Source organism: Typha latifolia, chromosome 12 (genome assembly GCF_019914945.1).
Source record: "Typha latifolia isolate L0001 chromosome 12, TyphaL0001v2, whole genome shotgun sequence".
NCBI lineage: Eukaryota > Viridiplantae > Streptophyta > Magnoliopsida > Poales > Typhaceae > Typha > Typha latifolia.
Genome location: NC_133097.1, coordinates 1,389,153 through 1,410,960, shown reverse-complemented (window position 1 = coordinate 1,410,960; position 21,808 = coordinate 1,389,153). Strand labels below are relative to the sequence as shown.

The following is a 21,808-nucleotide window of genomic DNA, read 5'->3' as shown; positions in this document are numbered from 1 at the left end:
TCGGGCGATTCCGCGGGTGGAAGTCCCCACAACCATTTCCCCCTCCTCTATTGGGAGAATCTCTTCTTCCTCATCTCGTCGTGCAACCATGGCTTTAGTTGTCATCATAGCAAGCGCGTGTCCGAGAAACGGTGACTCTGATACCAACTTGATACGATCTCCCCTTTTGGCCAAGGCTCGATCTATTTTAGATTTGGACAAGATCTGACACAAAACTTTGAAAATAGATATCGAAAATTCAGCATCGAATCGACGTAAAATTTTGATATGTTGTAGCCCCGAAAAGAGCTTACAAACCAAGTTTCACGTAAATCGGATGGTGTGATCTCGAGATATCATTCGATTAGTGGACAAACGTCAGGGAGTCTGTCTTAGAATCCACGGATAGAGGCATGATATCCTTGGTGTTGGTGAAAGTTGGTGGATCAGCATTAATAGGGTGGCACCGGTGAGTACGTGGAGATGGAAGGGTTATGACAAACTAAAAGATAGATTGGAACAAGGGGGAGGAGTGGGCCGCCCCGCCCCTAGGGGACTAAGGTGATTGGCTGATCAAGGGAGGCTAGAAACGGCGATGCTAGGGAACGAGAGAACGGTTGAGAAGAAGAGGAAGGAGACAAGACAAAACTCAATTCATTCAATAATAATTCCATGGTTGCCATCCACACTTTTAGAGGCTAATCAAACAATTCAAAAAATGGCAATTATTGACCCTAAAATAGTAGATTTTCGCTGACCAAGTTCGAACGCGCCCGATCGCATTCAAATGCACATTCTGCATTCTCTGTATGTGCGAACGCAATACAGGCGTTCGCAAGCGCATTCGAACGCACATTTCGCACTCTTTGTATGTGTGAACCTAATACAGGCGTTAACAAGCATATTTGAATGCACTCCACCCGTGTTCGAACGCGACATACAAAAAACGTATTTTTCTCTTAATTAAACACTAAAACAAGAATAAAAGATATCTCTGAAGTGTATCCATGCTCGAGACGACATCGGTGAAGCCCGAATCATGTTTGTATTTATTAAATAAGTCGTGTTTGTATTTATTACCTCAACCTATTTACCCGTTTATAACCTAACTAACATGTTTATAACACAAAAAATTTATTTATAACCTTGAAAGAATCATTTATAATCCAAAAACCTTGTTTCGAGTCTTCCGTCATCCGTGTGCCCTCCATTGATCTCCTTGATGATGCCATCTTCCTTGTCTCCACCATTAATAGAGGTCTGAGGTCCGTTAAGCTCTAATACCACTGATAGGAACGGAACATCCTCTTTAATATGTAGATCGGTTGCAGCAAAGTAATCCGCGCAACTGAGGGAAAATATTCAACAGATATTCTCCCATAGTCAAAAAAAAATTATGAAACTAAGGGTGGTTGATCCGTAACTTCTTAATCTACTTTTTTGCCATTTACGCCCTTCGTAGATTCGTACTAGGAAAAATATTCACTAGATATTCTCCCGTAGTAAAAAAAATCAATCTTTATCTAAGCATGTTGCATAAGTGGAATAGGTTTCCCACAAGCCTCGTAACCCAACTTAAACTATTAGTAAGAGCCTATATATAAATCCTATTAGCTAGTTTTCCTCTCTATTTAAAGATAATTACACTTAGCCTCTTAAACTATCATAAATTTTTACATATACTCTCTTAAACGTCTTTTTTATTATCTATATAGAACTCTTGAATTAATAAAAACTATCCACATAGATCTCTCATCTAAGAAAAAGAATAACTAGATAGACTCTAAAGTGAGAACTTTCGTAGGGCAGGGGTCTATATAGTAAAAAAAAAAATCATAATGTATAAGTGGAATAATAGTTTAGAGGGACTAATTAGATTTGGATCTGGTTCAACTTGTCTAACCCGATTATTAAACAAGTCGTGTTTATATTTATTACCTCAACCCATTTAACCCATTTTTAACCTAACTAACATGTTTATAACACGAAAAATTTATTTATAACCTTGAAAGAATCATTTATAATCCAAAAACCTTGTTTATAACTCAAATAACCTGTATAAATTTGAATAAACTCATTTATAACCCAAGTGAACCATGGCGTTCATATTTAGAAATTCGACCCATTTAATAAACGAATTGTTTTCGTATTTGTATTATCATGACCTGATCCGAACTCAAATCCAACTAACTTGATATCACAAAATAGAAATAATAAAAATTCTTTTATTCGGACTGTTAATGTTAAGAACGAAGCTAAACATGCTGCTAATTTTAGTTGGGAAAGTGTTGAATACTTGAAAGATCTTAGATACATCACGTCGACAGGACTCAACGCCGACCAACCAGTTTGCCGACCTAAATTGCTGGACCATATTTTTCAACAGTCTTAATGGGTATTTACATAAAAATCCGATGTAAGAAATTTTAATAAGACTAAAGAAGATAAAAGATCATGTTAATGGTTGGTCTTCATACCAAATGATAAATATTGCACGTACTAATTCAATCAACTAAAGGTAGGTTTTATATTTAAGTCAGATCAATTATGATCGATGACCAAAACTTATGAAAGGAACCCAAGAGGCAACCTGAAAAATCCATAGATTGAATTTGACATACCAAGAATGATCCAAGAGTTAGATGTAATAAGGATCTAAGAATCGAACAAAGTTACTTTGGGCCGGATTTATGACAGTGAAAGATGCATAATAATTCAGATAAGGATGAAATCATTTGTCCAACTGGAGCCAGATTTGCGCTAAACTACTGAAATAAAAGCAAGAAATAGTAAAGTTATGTATACTTTGGGTACAAATAACTTCCCAAGAGAGCTCCAATTTTCCTGACTAGTCTCGCTGCCTACCATTTCGAACAAGAAGATGAGCTATTGCACAACAAAGTATGTCATTTCCAAAGGAGCCCAATAAATAGAATACTGGAAAGTGATAGATCATTTAGTTGAAGAGATCAGGGTTCAACCAGTCCCTGCAAAAATGTGTGATGTATGAAACATGTACCACCATCATCAGAGGAAAAGAATGATTTGGACAACTGAAAGATAGTTCAAGGCTTAAGTGCATGCTAGCTTACTTGCTAATGTCATCAAGATGATCATCAAAATCGACTAATTCTTGCCATTTCTGAGAAGCAATGTAGTCCACTAAGACTATGTTGGCAGATGGCTCCTTCAAGATCAGCTGACTACTTCCATCTGATCCAACTTGACGCCAGCTTTTTGACGAATCCCTAGTGTAGAGCTGCATACATAAAGAGGAAAAGGAAGATAATATCCAACTGTACATTTGTTAACATTCTGTAAAGTTAATTAAAATAGAAAATTAAAACTAAACTAAAATGTAAAATATCAGCAGATTAGAAGCCCTTAAGACCAGACTATTATGTTTTTTCACCATATCTTGTTACAGTATTGAAAAAGCTTAACAAGTGCTTAAAAGAAGACTAATGCACTTAGTCACAGTACTTAATATAGCATGTGAAAAGATTTGGTACCTCATTACAAACAGGATTGGAAACCAACGAAGAACGATATCAGAGAACATCGAGAGACCCAAAAACAAGAATATAGCACCTCTTAACAAATTTTAAAGCATAGATGAAGTAGCTAGAAAAGAAAATCTCTAGAGTATAAAATAAGTAATCCAAAACTAGCAACAACCAGTCAAAAGTTGATAAAAGAATGAAACCTAAAACTGTCAATCACTCAATTCATCAAAATCAAGACTGCCAAGCCACCAGAACCATCAAAAGCTGAGGTAGATCAGATTTTAGCCTGACTGATACATTTTGCCAAAAATTTCAAACCTCATAACTGATTTAAGGAGTGCCCTATCCAACAGGAGTCCAAAGGAATAGAGATGAATAAAAAGAACTTATCCTCTTATTCTCAACAACAACCAAAAAAAAAGGTGAGAACTTGTCCTCAGTTCAAAATGTTCTTTAGTGCCTGCTAGGGAAGTGAGCCGAAAACTCTCAGTTATCAAGGCAAATCACAGACTTCTTGAGACTAGAGCACAATGTTGATGGAGCATATAATGTTCTAGGTTCAGGTTGAAATATTTGGTTTTGCAATTTCTCAATCCTCTATCCTTTCCGTGCATTTATGTTTTTCTAGGTTCAGGTGGAAACACTTATTTTTGCAATTTCTCAACCCTCTATCCTTTTCGTGCATTTATGTATTTCTAGGTTCAGGTGGAAACAATTGTTTCTGGAATTTCTCAACCCTCTATCCTTTTCGTGCATTTATGTATTTCTAGTTTTAATTAAACAATGATATGTTCCCTTTGATTAGACATATTTGACATAACGACTTTGCTATTTGACCCAAATTAGAGAAAATCAGGCCCTGTGGTTTCCAAGTTTATAGAATCAATCCCTATGTTTTTACTTTTATAAGAGAGACCTCTACAATTTAGTATTTTATAAATGTGATCCTTGTGGTTTGCTACTTTTCAAACTTACTTCCTTTAACTTAAGCTACAGAGAGCAATTACAAAAACAAAATAGAACATAAGGATCAACTATAAAAGAGTTGAAAACCACAGGGACAGAACTTATACTTTTCCCTTGGCAATATTTTAGGCCTCTAACTTTGCTTGCTCCATATACCCTCTATTAGTGCCACATGGAACTGGTACGAGAATTATGTCTCAACATTTCATGCTAGCCAATGCCAATCAACACCAATTCAAATATATATCTAGCTGGAGCTGTTAGAAGACTATGGCATCATGATACACTTAGTTAGGATCTTTTCTTATTATATTATGTGTTTATTTTTATTAAAATAAAATTTTTGTATGTCGCGTTCAAACGTCCTTGTAAATGCCTGCATCAGGTTCGCAAATACAGAGAACGCATATTGTGTGTTCAAACGCGGTCGAGCGTTCGAACGCCGGTGCCACGTTCGCAAATCCAGAGAAAGGGCTTTTTGAGTGCGTTTGAACGCGATCAGACGAGTTCGAACGCGATCGACGGGAATCCTCTAGAATTAGAGTTTCATATTGTTTTAGGACTTGTTGGCTAGCCTCTATAAATATGTGGATGGCAGCCAACTTCATAATGCTATTAAATTCTTGATTTCTTGCCTCCTATCTTCTCTCTAGACCCCTCCCTCCTCCCTCTTCACCATCCTTCCACATCTACCGTTGGCAAGGTTTCTCCTCACTTCTAATCTCCCCCGTCTATCGAGTCACCCCTCTTCTTTGGGATCTCCACCACTTCGTTCCTTTCGTCTACTTCATTTAATCACTTCCACAATTCACCCTCATTTAATCTTAGCGTAGCCTATCGTTGTTTTCAGATCCTATCAATTTAGTATCAGAGCTTAACAAGAGGTATCAGAGCCGGCGAACCTCAAACTTCAATTAATGGTTGAGACAAGGAAGATGACATCAACAAGGGGACCTATAGAGAGTACACCGACAAGGGAGGAATCAATGCACGATGATCTTAATCGTGAGGCCGATTCCTTTGGAGCGACCACGGCAAGACCAAGTCAACCAACGTCCATGGGTTCAAATATGGATGAACTAAAAGGCATGTTCCAAACATTGTTACATAGAGTTGACAACATACAAAAGATCACAATGAATTCAAGGAATACAAAACATTGTTACAAAACCCAAGACTAGCGATGGTGGAACACAAGAGGCGTGCAATACCGGTGCACTTCGTCGATAAGGAGATTTGGCACTTTGAGGATGAAGTTAATCCCTTTGGAGATGGTGATGGACGTGCTCGAGGATTTAGAAAAGGTGATCAGCATACACAAAGATTTAGACCTGAACCAAGGATCTTTCGTGAACTCGACAATGCTATTCGGGGGAGAACCGCACACTTGGACTTCCCAAAATTCCAAGGCGATGATCCAACGGATTGGGTGTTTCAAGTTGAACAATATTTTGATTGTTAAGGTAAAACGGAAAATGCAAAAATCCAGATGGCAAGCTTTCACCTCCAAGAAACGGCATTGCATTGGTATAGATCGATAACTCATGGTGGTGGATTTATCAAATGGGCTAATTTTTGTAGGAGGATTACACGCAAATTTGGGACAGCGGCATATGAAAATTGTGCTGCCACATTAAACAAGATGATTCAAAGGACTACCGTATTGAAGTACCAAGCTGAGTTTGAAAGAGTTAGTAGTCATTGTGAGCCACCGTGGCCCGAACGTACATTGATGAGGACATTTATTTCAGGGCTGCGAGAGGAGATACAAGTGGATGTTCGTGCTCTCTGTCCTACTATTCTTGAGGAGGCCTTTGAGAAGGCCGTAAGGATGGAACAAAAGCATAGGGCTCTAAAGATCGCAGTGAAAACTAATTAAGGCAACCGAGATGAGCGGTTTGCACCTAGAACGCCGGTTGAAAATTCGACAGTTTTAAAAACAGTGGCTGCGGCTACTAGACCACGACCACCTTTGAGACCTTCCGACGTTATAGAAGGCACTAAACCCCCCGTTCGAACGCTCACACCTGCCCAGGTGGAGGGGCAAGGAGCGAAGGGTCTTTGCTTTCGATGTGATGAGCGTTTCATCCCTGGTCATCGGTGTTCTAAACTAATCGAGAGTGTGATGCTTATCGATGGTCCTGAGGAGGATGATGAGGTAGTTGATGATGGGGAGTGTCTAGAGGAGACCGTTGAGGAGGGCGTGGAGGAAGATATCAAAGCTGAAATATCGATGTATGCATATTCGGGTACTTCCGCGCCGAGGACGTTACCGGTAAACAGACTCGTTAGAAAGCATTATGTGCACATCCTCATCGATTTCGAAAGTACACACAACTTTCTAGACGAAAGGCTAGTGAGGAGATTCGGTTTGGATGCCGAACCGACTACGGGGTTTGACGTTGCTATTGGAGACGGCACGAAACTTAGGGCGGAGAGCTTGTGTCGCCGAGTTGATATATGGGTGCAAGGACACGACATCATTATGGACTTCTATCCGTTGGCGCTGCGAGAAGCGGACAATGTCCTTGGTGCTCAGTGGTTACAGAGTTTGGGACTCATCACATTTGATTTCTGGAGCATGTGGATGAAATATAAACAAGGAAACAAAGATGTGCGGCTTGATGGTGTTCGGACTTTGCCGATTCCTATGATGCAGCCTATGGTGGGGCTGCTTGGTGCGTATGATTTGGCCTATCTTCTTCAGGTAGGACCAGTAGGAGATGAGCCTCCAACGAGTTTAGGTACTATCATTGAATTGTCTAATTTATTAGTTAACTTTTCTGGACTATTTGAGGAGCCGCAGGAAGTGGCATTTACAAATTGAACGGAGGTGGACTTAGCATTGATGAATAGAGATGCCACATTGAGGAGGTTATGTGCTCATCTTAAACTTACTCAAAACTGCATGAAGCAAGTTTATGATCGTAGCCATAGGGAGCAGGAGTTCGACATCGGCAGTTGGGTGTTTGTGAGGATGCAACCGTATCGATAAGTGACCTTCCATCCGATGCGAAACCAAAAGTTAGCACATCGCTACTTTGATCCGTTTCGGGTGTTGGAGCGTATTGGTCCAGTTGCATATCGTTTGGAGCTGCCGAAGGGGTCGAGAGTGCACCTTGTCTTTCATGTTTCATTGTTGAGAGAGCGCATTAGAGATCATTAGATTGTTGGATCGGTTCTACCAGAGCCATTGGAAGAGATAGAGATCGTAGAGCCAGTTCGAGTACTTGCTGGACGCCGACGACGACATGGTACCAGATTGGAGATGGAGATTCTAGTTGAGTGGCTTGGCAAGCCATATGATGAGGCAACATGGGAGTTGGACTGATATCTTAGAGCATTTCCCGGACTTTTCACCTTGAGGGCAAGGTGGGGGAAGCGTGGTGGGCGGATACACTTAGGATCTTTTTTTATTGCATTAGGTGTTTATTTTCATTAAAATAAAATTCCTGTAGGTCGCGTTTGAACGCAAGTGGAGTCACGTTCAAACGCCTTTGTGAACGCTTTGTAAACGCCTGCATCAGGTTCGCAAATATAGAGAACGCATATTGTGTGTTCGAACGCGGTTGGGCGAGTTCGAACGCCTGTGTCGCGTTCGCAAATCCAGAGAACAGGCTTTTTGAGTGCGTTCGAACGCGATCGACGGAAATCCTCTAGAATTAGGGTTTCATATTATTTTAGAACTTGTTGGCTAGCCTCTATAAATATGTGGATGGCAGCCAACTTCATAATGCTATTGAATTCTTAATTTCTTGCCTCCTATCTTCTCTCTAGACTCCTCCCTCCTCCCTCTTCACCATCTTTCCACATCTATCGTTGGCAAGGTTTCTCCTCGCTTCTAATCTCCCTCGTCTATCGAGTCACCCCTCTTCTTTGGGATATCGACCACTTCATTCCTTTCGTCTACTTCTTTTAATCACTTCCACAATCCACCCTCATCTCCATACCTATCCATAACCCTAACATCCACTCCACCCATCACCACCACCATCACCCACGTTATTCCGTGTTTTCGTCCCTGCTATAGTTGGAATCTGCGAAGGCCGTAAATACGAAAGTTGTAGATCAGAAAGTTACGGATCCAACCCAATTGGTTTCGTAATTTTCTGACTACCGAAGAATATCTGACGAATATTTTCCCACAGTTGTACGGACTGATTCCTGTAATAAATTTAGATCTTGAAGGAATCTTAGCGTAGCCTATCGTTGATTCCAGATCCTATCAATTTGGTATCAGAGCTTAACACATCAATTCCGGAGCTCATAATCAATAAAATCAAATATTTGAGAAAAGTAAAAGGATGGAGAGGTAGTAGCTTTTCAAGACAAAACAAAAAAAGTGAAAATAACTTATGTTATTCAAGTTCTCTACTGTCCTTTAAGAATTAGATCTCACTCATGCCATGATACAGTATCTAGGAATTTAAAGCTATTTATGTATTCCCTAAGATATGACAAGTTCATGGGATGAGGTCTTAAGGATTCTCACATCATGAGATTACGGATTACCTATAAATATGCATAAGCAACTTTTGTGTTGTTTCTCTATATCCTAACAATTTGTCCCCTTCTTTTTCCTCTTCAACTTTGTGCTAGTTATCAAATAAACCCGCTGATTATTTCACCAGATTCCTTGCATTTTGTATACTCCATCACTCCTTCAATGATGTCATGTCACTTAGATTTCAAATATGAAGGAACTAGCCCAAAGTGAAATAGCAACATTGTGATATAAATTTCAAAACACCAGAAGCAACTGAGAAAGAGAAACACCAGAAGCATCAAACTGTGGCCATTGATGTACAAATTGTAATGAATTATTATTAGAAAGAGTGTATTGTATGAATTCCTGCAATTACAGGGTTTTGGGAGGGTAAGATGTATACAACAGTACTCTACATTCAAGAGGTTGTCCTGTGGCCTAAAACTAGCATAACCATGGTGCATGGATACAGTGATGCCTTCTCTAGATTATAACTAGGATCAGTAATTGAAATGTCAATTCTCATTCAGAACTACAATAGGGATATAGGATCTAATTAGAAGTTAAAGTGCAATCATGTTCAGAAAGGTTAGAAGATAGGCATGCACCAACTACTGCTGCCATTCATTTCAACTAATAGCAACCATTTGGCTGTAAATATAAAGTATCAAAGTTGTTAAGACCCTTTCTCCAAAATTTTAATGTTCATTAATTTCCTTTTTATCTCTTTCTCCTTTCTCTTATATTAAGCAAACTTAGATGACTTTCCATCTTATGTTTGCTTATTCCCACACAATGGATATCTCCATCAATTGACAAAATACTCCTAATTAACCAATTCACTACGTTATGTGCTGGTAAAAGAAAGACATATCCTCTCGACCATGCATAGAAAATGCAACTTATATTGAAAGCCAATAGGAACACAGAGGAAGACTGTCTGACTAACATTATCTCCAATTCTTGTACATGTTATATAAAATGGTGACACAGATTTTAATATATGTCTGCATATATTTATGAAAAGTAGAAAAGAAATGACAGAATAGGAATAAATTATCTCCATTTCTTTGAATAAAAAGACAATCTAGTCAAAACATTGGAGAGAAATTTTATTTGTAGTTTCCATTCTTTAAAAGGTAATACCTCTCTAACCCCCTGAAGAAATCAAATAAAGGTTATTCTATGAAATCAATCATATTCCTAATAAAGAATAGAACTCGAACGTGCTGAAGCTTCCAATACCAATGCCTTATATTTCAATACATTACTCTTACTCATATCTCACCACTCTCAAGAATTTTAAACTTTAAGGCTCCATGCACCATAATAATCTTTTGCATAGGCTAAACTAGGAAGGACTTGGGGATGCTTATAAATAGTAGTGTAGGTGGATTGTTGAGACATATTAAGTGAGACAGATTCACAATTGCAGAGGGCTTCTAGTTAAACAATGGTCATTTTGCCCCCCATGGCCCTATAGTACCTTTTTTTTCGAAGTCATTGGCATCCCCCTATATTTCTATATTCGATCAATAATTGAACCATATTTCTTGTGCAGCTATGCCAATTGTGTTTGATTGTTTTCTATTGCCTTTGCTCTGTTGCTTATCCTTTACAGTCAGACACTATAGAGATTTGTCTATCCAAAAGACTTAGCTTGTGACAAGTGAAAAAATTTACTTCTAGCTATTTTTATACACATTGTCATCTCCCAACATAAATGAGTTATGACAATACCTTTATTAATCACCTAAGATATTAATTCTGTAATGATGTCATTGTTGTAGTTATGATGGATTGAAGTTTTGACCAATTTATACTAGCTAGAGTCGACCTATTTGCGCTGAAACAAATGGGTTCCACACCCATTTCGGAAATGGGTGCATTCAAACTTTAAGTCGAATGCGACCCAGATTCAAACCACCTTAATAATAAATTTACCTTTTCTCTTTCTCTCTCATGCTCTCATCTATTCTCCCATCTCTCTCTCTCTTGAGATCTCCCTCGATCACTGTATTCCTCCAGATCTGGCACCGACAAGTGATGGCGAACCACGCTGAGTATTTTTCCGACAATGTCCACCTTCGGCGAGTACCTTTCCACATGGTTTCCAATTTCGGCCGATCCCAGCCGGTTTGCTAGTTTCGACTGGGGTTTCAACCATTTCGACTAGGGTTTCAACCATTTCGACTGGGGTTTCAATCGTTTCGGCCGAAACGGGTGGGAACGGGTGGGAACGGGTCGGATCCGACCCGGGGGACATCAATTATTGATGTCCCCACCCCACCTACCTCTCTCTCCCTTTTTTCTCTCTTTTCTTTCTTTCTCTCTTTTTCACGGGTCTCTTTCTCACCGGCGACTGAGTAGATCTCCGATGACCTTGACCTCCGGCGACATTCTCCGACGAATATTCGACGACATCGATCTCCGATGACCTTTTTTTTCAGTTTTTAATAAAGACAGGTTATTAAATGACAGAGATAACCCATGGTTAGATGAGATATTGGGAGAGACATGACGAGGGCAGAAGCTGGTACGAGTCGTTCAGCAGCGAGAGATAATATACCTACTAGTACTAGTCATAGTCCTGATGATACATATGGTGGTGAGATCGTTCTATCTACATTTGTTGAGGAAAGTCAAGGAAACATAAGAATTGAAGACAGAGAAACTGAGAATATATATACATATCAGCGATGTCGTCATAAGAATGTTGCTTCCTATGATTATGGTACATCGAGTATTTATTGTTTGGAGTCATCACAAGATCCATATGCTAGTTATTATCCTCAGTACCCTCAGTATTCTCAGGCAGAAGATCCAAATGCTGATTATTATCCTCCTCAAACACAAGTCACACAATAAGATCCATACAATATGACCAGTATGATAGAATCACTTTTTGGAGGATCAGGTCTCAGACATCAATATTTACAAACTTATGATGATTATGATGATAAAGACTATAGAAATTTACGAGAACCAGCTCGGTATTCATCAAAGTTTTAAATTTTGAGTAAGTTAATATATTTTTTAAGTTTTTAGACTTCATATGTGAGTAATTTTTGTTTTCTTATTTTTTTTGTCATTTTTTCTAAATTTTTCTGCATTTTTAAATAATATTTAGAATTTTATATAATTAAAAAATAGCTGATACGTATCATTTTTCTGGACGGCCGATACCGATCTCGATCCCGACACTGGGAACCTTGCTTTTCTAACAAGGTAAAGAGTTTTTCTTTCTTTTCTTTGGTTAGGGTTTCTTTTTTTTCCTTTTTTACCAGCTCTCTCTCTCTCTCGCTTTTCTCCCGCACCTCTCCCTCCATTGGCCCTCTCTCTCTCCCTTTCTCCTTGTTAGTGCAACAACATTGCCTTTGCGGCTACAGTAACACAGAGAGATAAAGGATTGTTGGTGATAGAAGGAGAGGCTAGAGAGGTTTCGGTGATTTTTTATTTTTCCTATTATTTTTTTATTTTTTAAAACTTCTATTGCATTTTATATTAATTTTTAAAATTTTATATAATTGAAAATATAGTGAGACTCCGTATTGACCGAAATGGTTGATACATATTGTTTTTTTTAGACAATCAATCACAATCTCAATACCGATATTCAAAACCTTAGTAATTATTACTAAGCATCCAAAACTAGCATAGAATATCAAATATTGGCTATAAGAATCAAGCTATGACCAACAAAAGTTTATAATCATTGTGTGGCTTGACCTTGTTTGGATCAGATGAGAACAATGCAATTCCCATAACTAATCCTCTAGCATTTGTACTCTTGTTTTTTCTTTAATTCTTTCTATTAAGCACTTCATCTTAGCAGAGAGACAGTCACATATTAGCTTATAATATGATATTTGAAAAAAAAACAAAAAGATTGTTTTTAACCACCACAATGATCTTGCTAATTTGCTAGTAGCATCACTTATGTTGTGTAGTTTATCCAGAGTTGAACCAACCTAAAGAAGACAGTAGGCTACAAAGAGGTAATGTTGCAACTAACATAACCAATAAATACAGATTGGAATGAAACTAAAGTGGAACCCTTGGTTCAAGAAATACAAAATGTGGAATGAAAGATAGGCAGTAGATAGATGAACTAGGGGACACCCAATGCTGCCTAGAGCTGAGATAGACATCCATGAATTAAGTTGGTTCAAACATAAATGAATTAGAGATACAATACTATAATAGTTCAGACAAAAGTTCTAATTAATACAGAAAACCAGTAAACCAAATTCATGCATCATTAGTAGAAACCACAGAAAGCTATCATAATTGAGAAATCTACTAGGAAGAAACCAACCCGGAGCCTATGCATAGGCCATTATGCAATAAGATGGTTGTCCTTAAAAATTATGACAGTATCTTATACAAAAGTTACAAATTATAAAGACTCCTGAGAGTAGAAGTATTGGCACTTCCGAGATGGCCACCAACAAAATACTTAATTATCATATCAGATTTTAGATGTCATCCTTAACATAACACCATCAAGACTGAAAAGATAAGTCATCCTGTAGAGGTCACCAAGGTGACAATCCACCAACCTACATAACAAAGGTTTTAGAAACTTAGAACTCCCAATGCTACAATTGAATGGTCTTGTTTCTTGTTATTCAGACACTATTCATGCAAAACTAGTTGAGCTTCTCCAAACCACGCGTGTTATGAACGTAATAGTTTCTAATTCTATAAACAAATATCCTAGTAATAACTTCATTACCTAATAAATTATAAAGCCATTTCTCCTTGTCCTTTAAAGAATGATGCTGCCTACTTTTACCTCTTATTTGTAGCATGCCGCTCTGGAAAAGGAAATTAATTAAAAACAAAATTGCATATACAAAGTCTTCTATACTACAAGTTTATTGTAGCCTTTGGAGCCAACACAATACCTCATGAGTCATCAATTACCCTGAAGTACTAGTAGAATAGGAAAAGAAAAAAAAATAAGTGTAATTCTAAAACCTTGAGAAACTCCTTCATGAAAACTAACCAAATATAGTTCTAGAGTCATTCTCTGTGGCCAAAACAATTGCAAATTTGGAGTTGTCACCAACATAATTCTAAGGTTGTCACTTGGTGTGACAACTAAGATTGCCCAATTTGTTGTTGGTTTAAGACATGGAAATAGGCAAAGAGATTCTTTCACAATGTAGGTAAGGCTACAACATCTTGAGTTCTTAACCTTCCTAATTATCACATCAGTTGAAGCAGCAATTGAGACTACTGCTCCATTCATTCATTGGTTACCAGTTGTTGACTATGGTTGGGCAGAGGATGACACTAGGTTCCTCTTCTTTTACCTCCAAACCATGGTTCCTAGTTTCGACCGATTCCTAATGGGATCAGTCGTAGCTGATCCCGATCCTAGCCGAAACCAAAGAGAGAGAGAGAAAGAAAGAGAAGGAGAGAAAGAAAGGGAAAGAGAGGGAGGAAGAGAGAGGGAAAGAGAGAGAGAGATGGAGTAAGAGAGAGGGAAAAAGAGGGAAAGAGAGAGAAGGAGAAAGAGATAGAGTTTGTGGGTTGCAGCAATAAGAGGGAAAGGGAAGAAGAGAGAGAGGGGAAGAGAAGAAAGAGAGAGACATGGAGAGAAAACAAAAAATAAAAAACTATGTTAAAGAGGAAAAGAGGTGGTAGTCGGTAAGGGAAAAAAATTTTAAGGGAGAAGGAGAGTTTTTAAGGGAGAGAATAGGAGAGAGAGTTAATTAAGGAGAGAGTTTGATAAGAGAGAGTTTGATAAAAAAAAAAGAATTAGTGGAGAGAAGGTAAAAAAAATTTTAATTTGTGTGGGAGAGAGGGAGAGTGTGAGTGGTAGAAAGGGAGAGAAATAGAAATTGAGAAAATAGTATTTATTTTTTAATTTTTAGATTTTATATATGAATAATTTATATTTATATCTTATTACTATTTTTCTAAAAAAATTAAGAATTTTTTTGTATTTTAAAATTATTTTAAAATACAGGCCAATACGGACGACCGATACTGCCGATACCGCTGATACAGCTGATACGTATCATTTTTTCAGACGGCCGATTCCGATCCTAATTCCAATAGTTGGAACCTTGCTCCAAACATCATCAGATAATGAAATACTCCTAATGGACAGATAAAATATGCTAGATTCACTATTTATATAGAAATCAACAACCATAACAAACTAGAGCCTTTTCCCCTACTAAAGTCCTAACCAGAATATACCTAGGTCATGAAGCCTTTCAAACAAATTCAACTACCAACCCAGGTACCTCAACATAACCAATCAAGGATGGACTCCCATTTTGAAACATTAAGTTGTCTAGATAGCAAATCAAGAGAGAACATAGATCCTATATGTATCAAAAATGTTGTATTACATTGTATGGATTTCCTTATAATCCTAAAAGAAATATCTATTATCCTCTCCTCTCCATGTTTACATGGATTTCCTTATAATCCTAAAAGAAATATCTATTATCCTCTCTTCTCTCCATGTTTACCTATCTTTCGTCCAAAATGATGTACCTGTGCAAGCCTCCCATCAATTCAGAGTAAGGAGATGCCAAGAAATTTGCAGAGTTACCTAAATAACAAATGCCAGCAGAAGCGGAAAATAGATTCATCTACTGCATGTCTAATGCAAAAAGGAAGAAAAAAAAAAACAAATCTCTTGAGATCAAAACTTTTTCAAGCTGTGTTACGCTATCCGAGACATAACTCAGTACAATTCTACTTAGTTGCGGAAAAAAATGTTAACACCAGCTTAGTAATAAAATTCCTTCACCATTACCTGGAGCGCCGGATCCCGCCCCTTCCCCTCCATCAACTCCTCCACCTTCTTATCATCCAACTGCACAATCAAAAATACCAAATAAGGAAACTGGATCTGTCAAACCCTACCACCAATTCAAGAACCAAGAACTCCACCAGAAGCACAGCAGCGCGGGGAAAATATCGGAACACATGATCCCCAATCTTCTTGGCCGCGTTCCCGAGCTCCCGATCATCGTACCGCTCGTTTGCGTGGTAGTATCCCACGATTCCCATTCCCTTACTACTAAAATGCTCCTCCACCTTCGTGATACCAAACCATATAATTAGAACCGATCGAAGAGAGAGAGAAAGTCAGAAGAGAGAGATAGAGAATTGTGTACTTGAATTAGGGCGAGTTCGAGGGAGGGGAGGAGGGCGATCTGGGAGTGGGAGAGGGGGATGGAGTCAGCGATGTGAACGACGGCGGCGCCATCTTCGGTAAGGTGACCGACGAGGAGGCCGTTAACAGCAGCGGACCGGTGCTTGAGGGCATGAAGGACGAGCTTTATGTAGGCGGATTGAGATAGCTCATATCGGCACTCCAATCCCATGGCTTTCGGTTTGTTTACTTTTGCTTCTCTCTCTCTCTCTCTCTCTACTCCAATGCCCACAACCTGTTTGATCTCGGATCAAAGCCGCCGGCCGCCAAGTTGCTGCCGCTGCAGAATATAAGATCTATTCTGCAGTGGCTTTTCTGTTGGAGATTTTGTTATATATGGATTTAGGTATAATGTAATATTTGAAACTTGATTTATTAGACGAAAAGTCACATTTCATACCCTACATTCTCTCCAATTTATATTCAGACCCTCCCTTTTAATTTTATTTTTTTGGTTATTTGCACGAAAAACAAATTTTATTTTCGTTTCTGTAAGCTTATTTTAAGTTTCCTTATAAGTCAAGCTTATTTTCGTTTTCTATAAGACAACCATGTAAATACAATATTTTTATAGTGATATATTTGTGAATAGAATCATAGGTAATGGGATTGTACAAACTACGTTCTAAGTGTATAGTCAATTCACATAGCTTATAAAAGATTAGATAGTGCAAAGAAATTAAAACAGAACAAGTTATTTTAGAATTCAGCATATATATTTTCTGGACCTTGTTTGAATGATTAAAACACAATCACTTTAGAAAATTTAAATAGAGTTAGACAACACTTGTGGCATTTGAGCGGTGTGCCTAACATAACAAAAGAAAGTTTAGATTCTTCAATTCTTCAATAGGCTTAGAGTTTTCTTTGGAGATATTTCCTAATAAGAATCATAATATATCATACCTCTATTTAAGTGAATTAGAGGGAGAAATTGAGGCACAGAACTAAATAGATTGAAGGGAAAATTGAAAGGAATGCTAATATCATCTTAAAAGAGTTTTTCAATTCCCTCGTGGAGGTAAATTCCTATATTGGATTTATACGCATCGGAGGATTTAAATCCTCCTTTGATATATATACCACCATTGACGCATTTACATTTCGGGATTAATTTGTCACTTAGGTACTTATTAAAGAGAGGCAATTTGCTTCACAATGATAGTTAATTTTGTCATTTGTATTCAATAGGTTATTTAAATATTACGGCACTAGAGTGTCGGGGGATATATAAATCTTATTTTTAATGGTTGGTAAAATAGATAGATCAGTTTTGAGCGGGTATGATTTGTTCCTTTCTATACAATAAAGATTTTTTACATTAAGAAATCACGTCGTAGTGTGTTTGTCATGTTTATTCTTTCTTCCTTTTACTCAGTTTTTTTTCTACTCTTAGATTTTTGCTCATTAACTTAAATTCATTTTTTATAGTTAGATTCACTAATGGTAGTGTCAAAGATACGTGTTATGTCGTGCCACCAGCAACACACCCCTATATGCAAATGGCACCTTTTTTAAAACTTATTTTTGATGAAAAATTTAGAATATTTAGAAATATTTTTGAGTCTTTGGCACATTAATATTTGATTTTTTAGTTAAATATGTGTATTAAAACCTATATTTTAATATTGTATAATTAGATTATTTTTGTAAATGACCTATTTCATTAAAGATATAGCCATCATTAAATATAAATATTATTTAACACATAATATAATTGAATATATTTATTAAAACTGTTATTAATGATTGAATATTCCATAATATAATTGAGCATATAATATTAATTGATAATAATTTAATAATTAAAACTAATATCTAGTTGAACATAAAAGATGGGAAAGATTAAAGACTTTATTTGTCAACACAAAAATAACATGAGAATGTTGCATTAAATATTACCGATAATCTTCAAAAAATTATTTACTAATAGTATTGCTTATTATAATGTCTCATATTATCTTCATACAAATATGAATTTTATAATTCTATATATAAATTAAGCATGTATGAAAATGACCAGCACTAACATAAGCACATCAAAAACATTTGCAGATTATGAATATAGGGTATAATAAGGGTGTTGTAGCTCTAGGAGATATGATTAATATAATGGTAATGATAATGAACTCGTATTATTTTGTGAGCTCATATCTCTTGATGTATTACTATCTATAGACTCAAGTCCTTCCCTCATCTAATTATAGTCATGTTGACTATGAGATAGTGCATTTTTTTATCTCTAATAAATTTTGCTTCGTGATTGATTGATAAATAAAATTGTTATCCTAGTAGAATGTAATTACTATATAGGAGTTGCTTAGAAAGGAAATAAAAGCTCCAGCAGTTGAAAGAACTCATCTTGAAATTGGCATTCGAACGAGCCCTATAGGTGTTTGAATGCACATTCTAGATAGCGAAAGATTATATAGGCATTCGAATGGTGCTACAAGTGTTCGAACACAAATTCGTGAGAGGAGAAGATTAAATAGGCATTCAAATAGTTCTACAAGCGTTCGAATGCAAATTCCTGAGAGTAAAAGATTAAATAGGAGTTCAAATGCCCCCAAAGCCATTGGAATGCATTTTCTCAAGAGCTAGAAAATAAATTGGCATTTGAACGCCTACAAGGTCATTCAAATGCTTGACGGCGAGGAACTCTAGTTTAGGTATTTTAATTAAGTGTTTTTACTTATATTCGACAATAAGATTCGAGCATGTTCAATCCTATTGCCAAGTCTAGTCAAGTCAGGGAGCCACCTATGTTGCGAGACAATCAAACCTTCCAAGGGGAGATCGTAACAGCATCATTTGTTTAATTTGTAGACATTGTGTTATGCACTAGATCTCGACCGATCCGGACGTAAGAAAATTAGAAAAAATTTAGGTAGTGGTACCCTCACACAATAGGGTTATAATGGCTTTAGTTTCACATAAATCGAATATTTGTCTAAAAGATTAGAACGGGGTAAAACGGTAAATATTCAACATCGAGACGGTGTTGAAGGGTGGCGGATGGTCAATGGTGATGGTGATGGTGGATAGCCGTAAGGTAGGGTGGCTACTGGTGGAGGAAGATGGCTAGGGTTTGGAAGATTGGAATGCTTCTACGACTATGATCTACTCTTAGAAAGATAAAGATAATATAATTGCTACGATAAAAGATAAAGATGAAAAGAATAATTTGGCTAAACTTAGATTCATTCAATGATAATTATCAACACTTTTTATAGGATTTGAAATTGAAAAAAAAATAAGATAAAACTAACTAACTAACTCAAGTTGACTCGACTTGACTTAACAAACTTGACTAACCTAACCCATGTGGTCTAATCATAACAATCCACCATGCTTTCGACACCTAGTCCTCAAGGTGACTAGTCTCTCACGTCCTTATACTCGTACAGCTTGTCGTGCTAAGTAGAGGACTCAGGTTCATCCTCTTCGAGTCCACCTAGGAACGTGACATGGGTTGGCTAGTGCTTGCATTTATGGCTGGGGGTAAATCGGCCATCATAGTAAAAACATAAAAATTTTCTACGCGGACTGAGTTAGGGTAGACGCAGTCTCTAGTGGGCCATGGGCTTGGGCCATCTTTCTTCTCTTCTTCTTGTGGATTTGGTTCCACTTATCTAACTTGGATTCCATCAAGATAGCTAAGGAGAAGGCTTCATCAAAAGTAGTAGGCCTCAAATCCTTGTCCTTAGTCTGAATGTTGGGCCTGAGCCCACTAATGAAGATACTCTTCCCGATAAGCTCAAACTATTATTTACTGAGTCAGTTTAGTCAATATGGTCTAAAAGTCTTCATACTAGGTTGGACCAAATTGAGCACAAATCGAATCCGTAAAATCCAAACAAGGCTCAAATGGTTGAGCCCACTCAGTCAACATGTAACAACCCAAACCCAAAAAAAAAAATCTTTACAGCAGCATGGGGGAGGAGCCACGCACCCCCCCTCGCGTCGCTGCAGCCAACCTGCTGCAGCAGGCCCCAGCGCCACAGCAGCCACCACCAACCCCCCACCCACTGCCTTCTCTCTCTCTTTAAATCTCTCTCTCTCTCTCTCTCTCTCTCTCTCGTTCAGTCTCTCTCTCTTTTCTTCTTCCCTCGGACTCTCTCTCTCTCTTTCTCTCTGTCCCCCACTACCGAACCGCCATCGCTATCGCCGTGCTGTCATAGGTGAGCCTCCTCCTCCTTCTTCCTCCTCCTCCTCTCTCTCTATCACTATCTCTCTCTCTCTCTCTCTCTCTCTCTCTCTCTCTCTCTCTTTCCTTCTTTGGGCTCGGGCTCGTCGGAGCCAAGCCGCCGGTGAGAGGCCTGGTGGGCCGGCCACCACCGCCGGTGCCCTCCCCCCGCAGCCGGGTCCGCACCTCCCTCCCCTCCTCCCTTCTTCTTCTTCTTCTTCTTCTTCCTTTCTTTCTTTCTTTTTCTCTTCCCTCCTCAGCTTCCACTTCTTCTTTTTCTGCACAGTGCTGGGCTCGGCCCAGCATTGTAGCAGCATTTTTATTATTTATTTATTTGATGTTATTTATTTAGGTTTTGCCTTCTTAATTAATGCAAATAGATTATTTAGACATTAATTATTTTAATAATAATATATTCTTCAATATGTTTAGTATTAATTGTAATTTGTATAATCAATGATTAATTAGGTATAAATATAAGTAATACTCATATTTATTTATTTATATCTCTATTAGATTAATATATAGATTTGTAAATTATAATTATCAAATTTATATACCAATATTTTTATGAGATACATTTTAAATAATTCTAATAATTTATTATACATTATTATTTTGTAACAAATAAGATAATGACTACATAGTCCCTAATTAATCAAGATATAATTTAATTATAATTAGGTTTTTATCTATATTTATATTTTATTTATAATTAAAAATCTAGCCAATTATAAAAATAAGTAGAAATTCTAAAATCTAATAAATTATCATATTTTACTCGAACGGATTATATTGGGATAAACAACTAACTTTATATTACTTAAATATTTTCAGATCCCGAACCCCTTATTTGAGACCCCGTGGACTTTGTTAGCGATGAGTGTCACTCGGTTAACTGACAAGCGTGAGAGATGCATGGTTTATGTATTCTGATCAGACTGTGAGTAGTCTTATCCCTTATACGCCTTTCTCAAATTAAGTTATATTATACATTTATGTACATGCATGTTTTGACCTCCAGCATAATTATATGATTTTATCTAGAGATGATTATAGTCGAGTATATTTTATCATGCATTCGATTATACTGATTTGGAATATGAGTACATTGGTGACATATATAGAGATGATTATAGATGATTCTACTGTTATGATTGTTTACCGAGTTAATCTGTAGCATGAGTATGCATGTAATAGATTACGCATGTGTTGACGATATAGTTGGAGACTACATTGCATCATTTTCTCTTGATTCCTATTTCACCTAAATTTTTGTTATGCATTGACTTGTTATCGTACTGGATATATGCATATGATCTGTCATTTAAAAGGAAAACATGAAATGTGATTGATAGGATAGTTGATAGAAAGCGTGAGGATACTCGAGTGGGCGCGAGGGTTAGGACGCGCTTGGTGGATGATTGATCGCTCGACATGGGCGCGATCCTGTTGGCCTTACGTCCGAGGTCATTAGTCTGTGTGCGCAGCAGACATTC

The 21,808-nt window shown here is 37.4% G+C and overlaps 1 protein-coding gene across 1 annotated transcript; it reads right to left on the bottom strand.

The window, feature by feature from the left end:
• Positions 1 to 2,666: 2,666 nt before the first annotated feature.
• Positions 2,667 to 16,467, bottom strand: LOC140798859 (ER membrane protein complex subunit 8/9 homolog). The gene is made up of 5 exons (XM_073152943.1): positions 16,086 to 16,467; positions 15,859 to 16,005; positions 15,722 to 15,781; positions 3,072 to 3,238; positions 2,667 to 2,966 (listed from the first exon to the last, which is right to left on the bottom strand). The coding sequence occupies exons 1-5, from the start codon at positions 16,293 to 16,295 to the stop codon at positions 2,936 to 2,938; spliced, it is 615 nt and encodes a 204-aa protein (XP_073009044.1). The 5' UTR covers positions 16,296 to 16,467; the 3' UTR covers positions 2,667 to 2,935.
• Positions 16,468 to 21,808: the final 5,341 nt, after the last annotated feature.